The sequence below is a fragment of the Barbus barbus genome, assembly GCF_936440315.1.
Source record: "Barbus barbus genome assembly, chromosome: 17".
Lineage (NCBI taxonomy): Eukaryota > Metazoa > Chordata > Actinopteri > Cypriniformes > Cyprinidae > Barbus > Barbus barbus.
The window spans coordinates 22,990,139-22,999,446 of record NC_136745.1 but is presented as its reverse complement, the minus strand read 5'-3'; the positions used below and the strand labels follow the sequence as shown (position 1 = coordinate 22,999,446).

Here is a 9,308-nt window from a genome sequence, read left to right as displayed (position 1 = left end):
ATAAAACTGGGCCGGTGCAATTTCAGTCAGACTAAAGCATTTTAATAAGAAAAATGATTTTTTATTCCCGACTGAAACTTTTAAAGTGCAGGTAAATGCTCTAAAACAATGTTTGGACAGTACAGGAAATGTTAAGATTCAACAGAGCACAAGGATTTCCTGGGTGCACATTTAAAAAGTTTGGGGTTGATAAGCCCCATAAGAATGATTTTCTTTTTTTTTAAAGAAGTCTCTTACACTCACCAAGTCTGCATTTATTTGATTAAAAAAAAAACAGATTCAGCGTTTCTTGAAGACCCGAGGTTACCTGCCAGTGACCCGTTATCAATGAGCTTGCACGAACTCCCTGAAGTTCATCTGTCAGTGAAGGTTTACATCTGCTCAGAAGGTTAAGTGTGTCTGACAGCAGTTTTCTTTACTTTCCTGATTTGTGAGACTTGCTGTTAAGGGTTGAATTGTATGAAGTTTTAGTGTTTCTTTGTGTCTGCTTCAGTCCAGAGAGCATCACCTCTTCTTGCATCTTACAGGCAGCTCAGTCTCTCCTCCTCTTCTTCAACCAAACCCCAGCAGATGAGGAAAAAAAAAAAAAAAAAAAAAACCTCGGTCTGCTTTTATTTGACCCAAAAGTTAGCCTGAGGCATCTGATACTGAACACCCTAGAAAGAGCAATGTTAAATCAAAATTTCATCTGCACTAGTGAAGAGTTAGGGCAACTATTACAATCCCAATCTCATTGTCACAGGGTTCAATGTAGCACAAAATGAAGGATAATCTTAAGCAACTGTTGGCTACACAGATGCTTGGACCAATGGTGTAGAGTCTAATACATTTTAAAATAATAATGATGCTGAATGTGGCATCAGAGATACACAACAACCGGCATCTGGCAAAAACTACATTTGGGAGTTTTCACAAGCCAAATGGCAATGGAGATGGCAGCACAGTGCCATTAGGGGCTTGTGGAGCAGACAGCTCTCTAAAATCTGCAAGAACATACAAGCCAAGCATTCATCTCTTATTCATCAAGGATGAGAAAGCAGCAGTAATATGAAACTAGTATATTGAGAAAAATTAGTATATCTTATTGCAAGGGCCAGAAGGCATCAGCAGCCTGGCCTGTCGACTAATACAAAACCGTCTTTTTCGGTCCATTTTAATGAGCTATTGTTTGTAAACTGGTCACTTCCTAAACATCTAGGGGCAGGAAGCTCTATTTTAGGGCATTTCAAAGGATTAAGGGTACGTGGTGGATGCGTCATGCCACATACATCAGTGGAGACAGGGAGTATTCTCAATCCGGTGATGCCATGAAAAAAAACAACATTTTAAGGAAAGCAGGAAATTACTTCATGTTTCTGCAACTGTAAGGGGATGCGCTTCCTGTGACCCATCTTGGCCTCAGGAATGAGGGCATTATTCTTAGGTATGTCTTCATCATGCATTGTCACACTCATTTACCCTGCAGTGCAAGGACATAATTCAACGCACACATATATTCTTTAAACTATAAAAAATATATATATTTTAAAGAGACATGGGATTTTTATTTTTGATATTTTGTTTTTATTTATATATTTATTTTTGTCTTTGCTCTATCATTTTCATATTTACCATTTTCATAATAAAGCATTTTAAATCAAACTATACATTATTACATTCTATAAAGTATACATAGATTGTAACAATTTATTCTGTTGTGAGGAGGAAATTATAAAAAAAAATATATATTTTTTTTAATTAAAACAGACTTTGACTTTTTATAAGGAAACTGGAAGTAGTACTCTCCTCTGGGGGGGGGGGGGGGGGGGGGGTCACATTACTAAGTGAATATTAAATATTAATATTTTTCAAAAGTTAGAATAAATCATAGACATTATCATGTAAAAGTTTCCATTTCAAATAAATGCTGCTATTTAAACTTTTCTATTCATCAAAGAATCCTGAAAAAGAAAATATCATGGTTTCCACAAAAATATTAGGCAGTATATTGTTTTAATAATAAAAAATCTAATTCTTGATCACCAAATCAGCATATTAGAATGATTTCAGAAGGATCATGAGACACTGAAGACTGGAGTAATAACTGCTACAAATTTAGCTTCGGATTACAGGAATAAATGACATTTTAAAATGTATTAAGATAGAAAGCTATTTTCACTTTTTACTATATTATTGATCAAATAAAAAGCAGCTTTGAGGAGCATGAGACTTTTTACCAAAATATTTCACTGACCCTAAACTTTTGAATGTTAGTGTATCATGTTAATGTTTGAGCAATCCTTGCCTTTACACAGCACTGCAGTTATGACTGTCATAACATGCATACCTGTAAGCAGCAATCTCTATGTCTAGATTCATCTTCTGATTCAGCAGTTCTTCATAGTCCCCACTCTGATCCTTCATCTGGAACTGAAGATCAGCCTCCTCCTGCTCCAGCTGACAAATGTAATTCTGAACATAGACAGCACAGTGGTGAGATATTGAGAACTGCTACAGTAGATTATGAACAGTGAGCGTGTGTACCTCCAGCTTCTCTATTTCCTCCAGGTATTTGGCTTTCCTGGCTTCTATATCAGCCTCCAACTTGTCTCCACGCTTCTCCAGCTCTGCCACCTCTTTCTGCAGCTCTGCAATCTACAATCGCATTTACAACACCAGTAACCTGACCGAATGTATGTGTGTGATCTAAAGGCATGTGATCTAAATACTTAAAATGATGAACTGATGCATGCATTTTTATTTATTAAAAATTTATAAAATAAATAATGAATGAGGCAAGATATTATACCAGAGCCAACAAGCATCTAGCATATATTGGGAGCGCCATCAATACTCTTTAAAAAGCACCCCATGACGTTGGCCAGAGTGTGCAGAGCTATAATGTTGACACAGGGTGGATAATTTAAAGCTAAAATACAAGACATTTTTATTTGTTTAACATTTTATCATCACTATATAATTTCCATAACTCCTTTTGTGTAATTTTATAGTTTTGATGACTTTACAATGAGGGAAATGGTAAATAATTAAATAAAAAAAATGAATGTGAGTGTCCAAACAAAGACTTTCACTGTGCATAAACATAAACTGATGCAGATCCACAATGTATGACAACACAGAGCTGAGCTTAACATAACATTATGTTGTAATTAATGGCTCTTTTGGTCTTAAACTAGCGATTATGGGAACATGTCTGAAAACAGTTGACGTTTCATGTTGCATATTCACCCATCAACAAACACAACGCAGAGAACTGTCAGCCACACCTCTGTGCACGAGCTGCCCTGCTGTGAGTAATTACTGTAATCAGGTAAGTTAAACAGTCAGCTGTCAGAGATGGATGGAGATTGCACGCTCTGTTTCTCTTTCAGGTAGATCATGGGAGGCTCCGAGCGCTGTTATTAACAAGCTGATGATACGTCAACCGATGAAAATGGTTGTTACTGTGGTCTGGGTCTTGAGTGAGAGTAAGACGGTCTGGCCCGTCGCCCCCCCACCAGAGAAAACTAGCCATGTCTCTGCTGTAATGTACAGCTAAACGAGACCGGATTTCACCACCAACAGTTTGTTTAGGCAAACTGTCTCAGAGAGCAACAAGATCACTAGTATCCATCCTTAATGGCAGGAGAGATAGGGCGACAAGTATATTAGGGATGTGTCCGAAACCAAAGACATCTGCCCACTCAAAAAAAAATACAAATAAAATCAGAGAGCATTTAAAGAAAACTGTGGGTCAGTGGCACAGCTCTCATTTTTGTCTTGATATATTAATTTACTTCAAACTACATTAACCATGTCATTTAAACATATAATGATTTGAATTCTGCTCTTCTATGATGAGTATTTTTTATTTAAATTATCATTATTTATATACATTTCTGGGGCATGGAATAAAATCCCCCTGATATTATAGCCTCATTACAAATGTGCCAAAGTCAATACATTTCTTAAAATATCAGTTAATTTGACACCAAGGCAAGATTAGCTCAGGCTGTAAAATGTCATGTGGTCCAACCCTACAAAAACCTACTATTTAAGAATGAATAATTCATAAAATGTGTAAAATAAAATGAAATAAAATACATTTTTATTTTTCTAAAAATACACTGAAAATATTTTTGAAAATAATGATTAAGATGTGTACACTCACTTCAAGGTGTATGGAAAATGTGTTAATACGTTTGAATTTTTACTATGTTTTTTTTTTAAATATTTATTTTATTAAGTTCAAGTTTTATTTATTTTTATTTTTATTTTATTTTATTCAATTCAAGCTTTTCAAATCCATATGAAACGAATACATACATAGAGCACATTTCTAAGAAATTAGCACACGTTTAAAATTAGTATTTCAAAAGATATGTGACCTTGGCTGTAAAAACCCAGCTAAAAAGTTTTTATTTTTGTGTGTGTGTGTGATTTACTGTTTTCAACATAAAATCATCCTTCATAAGTTAAAGAACATTCTGTGAAAATGTCACCTTCATATCTTTAATATTGTCTGTGTAAGAGCAAGTCAAAGATTGAAATCATAGTGAAATTAATGGCTGAAATCAAACTTTGATGCTTATCTCATAATTAGATTTTGAAACTTCAGCCTGGATTTCACCGAGAGGGTCACATATTTGCCTTTTCTTTATCCTGGACACTCTTATTTCTCACTGACCCTTCAAATAGGCTTCTAAGACAACATGCATGAATTCAAGTGAGTTTCATAAATACTGAATATTTCTCTACTACAATACATATTTCCCAGCAGAAATGGGATCATTGGCTTCAGAAGTCATTATTCTTTCTGCCAACCACTGAAATGCACATAAGGAACTGGATATCATATAGAAGACATCTATGTTGCTTTCAAAAACTGACCAGTTGAAGGGATTTTAGTAGACAGGATGTTATATAAACACTGGATTCCGACATGCCTCCAAGGTAGGAAGGCATCCTGCAAAAGTTTCTGACACAAGCTAAGAAACACAACAGATAGGAGAGAAATGAAGAGAGAGAATGTAGTATGAGAGGAGGAAGCAAGACTGTCCATCACTGATCAGGGAACAGGATCCTGTGTTCTGAGAGTGAGCAGTGCTTGAAGACGGTCGGTTTATTTTAAGAGAGGGGCAATGACCAGAACCACAATAATTAGAACCAAACCACCCTGTTTGTTATCTCAGATGTAAAGGTGTCGGTTGTGGCTGACCAACGATTTTCTTGCTCTTCAAAATGTAAACTAAAGCAGCGAATGGCTCCTAATCATTTCAAACATAAATCCTGAATGATTTCCCTTTTGTCACTTTTTCTTCCCTGCCTCTCTTTTTTTTTTTTTTCAACCTAAAGTTTCTCTTCCTGTCTGTGAGGGAGGCTGACAGGTGAGATTTTATTACTACGGCTCAGTGCGATTTACTGTCTCCCGAGGCACTGCAGGAATGTATGATGTTTATGATTGGGGGAGAGAGTGCGTCGGCAGACTGTGAAATGTATTGTTCATAATGGAAGACAGTGAGCGAGATAAACACTGTTAGAGACGATACACTCCTCACAAGCTCCTGGTCCTATCTCTCAGAATAAACACTCCGGGCAGCGGGAGCTCTCTTACTTTATTCCTCAGCTGTCAGTCTTTGTGAAACACCATCCCCCACAAAAACTCCTCAGCTTTTGCACGCTCTCTTAAACGCTGATTTTCAGCATTAGGGCTGACGCAGGAACTCACATCTGATGCTGAGCTGTTGGGTGTTCAGGTCAATCGTTTGAGTTAAGCTGTGGCCATGTACACACCGCACAGGTTTGAGAGTCACAACCGCATTTTAATGTAGGCCCAAATCCCTTAAATGATTGTTCTGTGACCACAGAGATTACAAGAGCACAAAACAGCAAGACAAATATGGACAAGTACCTCTATCCCTCAAAGGCTCGTTTTTGTTTGCACAATAACAGACTCACTAGGGATTCTGTGTCCTAAAATTAAACATTTAAGAGCCAAATGACTTTCTTTTACAAACTACAGAATAGTTCAAATGGTTCGTCAGCAGCATTTGGTTACCTTTCAGTGCAACTCAATCCTGACTGTTTTTGTGACATAAATTGTTCTGCTTTGTAGAAACATTTCTGCCTGTTTGTATAAAATATATAAATTATAAAAAAATAATTTATATTTAAATCTCTAGAAATAGTGCAACACATCCTACAAATATAAATCTAACATTATTTCTTCAAAAACAGTGACATTTCGGCCTACTTTTCTGATGAAGACAGTGTAAAGTTGGCAGAAACACCATAGTTTTAAAAAGAAAGAGTGAAATTTATGTTTGAATGTTGCACTTTTTCTAGAGGTGAAATATTACTACCAAACAAAGTTTCCTGTACAATCAATTCAACATTATTGGATCTTACTACACTTAGCAATCAATGACACTTTTAGCATATTTAATTTATAACGACAGAACTATTTTTGTTGTTTTGTTTTTTTAAATTGTAACCAAAATATTTTTCATTACAACAAATTGTTCCCAGTCCGCTTAGAATCATGAATAATAGTTTTTTGTGAGTTCAGTAACAGTTCTCGGCTGCCTTTCCCAAAAGCATCGCAAGCTTAAGTACATCGCAGACCCATTGAAACCAACGGAGCTACGATCAATTTAGGCTTTCGATGCTTTTGGGAAACGCAGCCCTGATCGATTCACTAAGTGAGTCTGATTCAATCTGCTAACTCGCATGCAAGTTCAAGACCATTCTGTACTGGTTCATAAGAAAAAATGTGTTCGTAAATCAGATGGTGTTCATTATTTCATAGAGGAAACTAAACTAAAACTAAGTTTTGTTGATTGCCACCAAAGGTGACTAAAATTTTAATTATTGTCCAAAGGTTGTGTTTGTCTAATTTGCGACCATTTTAGTGGCAGTTTGGAGCCCTGGAGAGTCTTTTGATGGTTTAGAGCTGTCACTGAAGCAGAAGTGTGTCCTTGAAGGTAAACTCACTCACCAAGTTCTTGAGGACATTCACATCAGTCTCTTTGAAGACGTCCTTCGCTTTCCCTCCAGTCAACTTAGCCAGCTGCTCCTCCTCCTCCTTTGCTGCGGCATCGATGGCGGCAGTGCTCGAGGCTCTGAACTCAAACTGAAAAGCAGGAAAAGATCACAGCTTTAAGTTTTTTCCATCTCTGAAGAAGAGTTACCACCCATTAAGTTCTGCAGACTGCAGGCAGTGAAGATGAATCCCTGATTATTTCCAGAAGAAAGAAGAGCAAATGAAGGCCCATCAGGTGAGCAGGTGCAACCAGTCAAAAATCTGCCTCCAATTACTGTTCCCCCCAAATCCCAATCAATATCAATTGTGAGAGAAACAATTGGACCTTGTGCGTAAAGGATGATAAAGGATGTGATTGTGCAAGTGTGAGCGTTTTTTTGTGCATGTACAACTTTTGGCACAAGAGCAGGAGCTGTTCTTGGCCTGCTTATCTTGCACCCACACAAACACACACTAGAAGTCTCTAATAGCCTATAGAGGCTCTCCAGTGTCTTCTTGTAAAAGTGCTCTCTTCTCCTCTCCAGACTCATTCTGCATAGAAGCCTGGGAAGGGCTCCAGAGCTCTGATTACTGCCGCGACCCTGGTCGAGAGCAGCCACTCTTGGGGTAAATGGGGTTAAAAGGCACTGGTGCTGTAGGATGACCTTTAGACAGCCCTCACTCCTCAAACGACACAGAGGGGACAATAGTGCTCTGTGCTAGATGTGGACAGAGTTCTCTGTCAAACAAAACTGTCCCCTGAAGTAAAGTATGAAAGAGGAAGGAAAAAACAAGCATACCAGCTACACTGAGATGTGTTAAGAGGTCAGTTCACCCAAAAGGATGATTCTGTCATCATTTGCAAGGCATATGGGGCTTTTTGACCCCTCTAGATCTTTTTGCAGTGCTTGATAGTGTCCATCCCCATTCACTTTTGTAATATGAAAAAAGAGCAGCATGAGCATTATGCTACATTTCTCATTTTCTGTGCCACGGAATAAAGCACTTTTTTTGGTGAACCAATCCTTTAAAAGAAATGTTTGAAGTTTATAAAAACTCAACTGACAGAATGTGAAAATGTTGATTACCACAGAAAATAATTATTAAATAACTGACAGAATAAAACAAAATAATAGTCTCACTGCAAAAATTATAAATACAATATAAATATTTATTTAGACATCTTTAAAGCTCAAATAATATATTTTTAAACTAATTACTTCATTTAAGTGTTTTAAAAAATAATGAGCTTCACATTTAGGCCTGGTTTTGTTTACTTGTAACTGCCTTACTCTAATTCTTAAGTCTAACTCTTCTTTTCTCTTTGAAAGGAGTCAAGGCAGCATTTATTTGATCGCAAGTAAAAAAATTACAGTACAAAATTGTTAAACATTATTACATCTTTAAATAAGTGTTTTCAATTTTAATACATTTTAAAATTTAATTTGTTGTGATGGCAACTCCAGCAGCCATTACTCCAGTATTCAGTGCCACATGAGCTTTCATAAATCTTTCTAATAATGCTGATTTGGTGTCTAAGACACCTTTCGTATTCTTATCGGTGAGAACAGCTGTGCTGCTTAATATTTTTGTGGAAACCATGACACTTTTTTTAATTCATGATTAAAATGGATTAAACGTTCAAAGGAACAGCATTCATTTATTAACACTCTCACTGTCTTTACTGTCACTTTAAATTAATAAAGTGCTTCCTTGCTGAATAAATTTATAAAAACAAACAAAAAAAAACAAACATATTTGCTAGAAAAGCTGTCAATTTAGCTTGAACTCACAGTGTTAATAGTCATTGACAGAGTCTATGTCTCTATGTGTAATTCACCTTGAGGCTCTCAACTAGTGTGCCATAATACTCCTTGATGTCCATGATGGCTGGAGTGATATCAAAGGAGGGGAACTGCAGGGATACAGTAGGAGAACCTTCATCCGGAGTCCTGAGCTCACACAATTTCTCCAGCCTCTGTGGACAAAACAACATTACGACTTTCGGTTTCTCCTCAGGTAACAATATCTGCCCATGTGAGAAAGGGCAGCCGTTCATTAATCTGAGCCTGATGAAGTGTTCATGAAAAGGAGATTGAGTCCAAGTCTCAGCTTGTTCTCCTCAACATGAATAATGAGAGAGCGGCAGATGTATCAAGATAATAATAGCAGTTAATAAAACAAGAAGAACTTCTGTTTTCATTTCATACGCCTGAACTGTGAGTTATGCCGCACGTCCCAGAGGGAGGTCAACGGATATTTCTCCGCTTCCAGTACTTGAGTACCCGCAGACTCCCCATATACTATA

At 37.0% G+C, this 9,308-nt stretch overlaps 1 protein-coding gene across 1 annotated transcript in view; it reads right to left on the bottom strand.

Moving 5' to 3' along the window:
• Nucleotides 1-465: 465 nt before the first annotated feature.
• LOC306883658 (desmin-like) overlaps nt 466-9,308 on the bottom strand; it is a gene marked incomplete at its 5' end in the record, with an annotated part of 13,494 nt that continues 4,651 nt past the window's right edge. Inside the window, 5 exons of the mRNA XM_079439031.1 lie at nt 466-564; nt 2,327-2,451; nt 2,524-2,634; nt 6,977-7,111; nt 8,841-8,978. Coding sequence (XP_079295157.1) covers nt 522-564; nt 2,327-2,451; nt 2,524-2,634; nt 6,977-7,111; nt 8,841-8,978 — 552 coding nt within the window. The 3' untranslated portion in view covers nt 466-521. The remainder of the gene's footprint in view (nt 565-2,326; nt 2,452-2,523; nt 2,635-6,976; nt 7,112-8,840; nt 8,979-9,308) is intronic.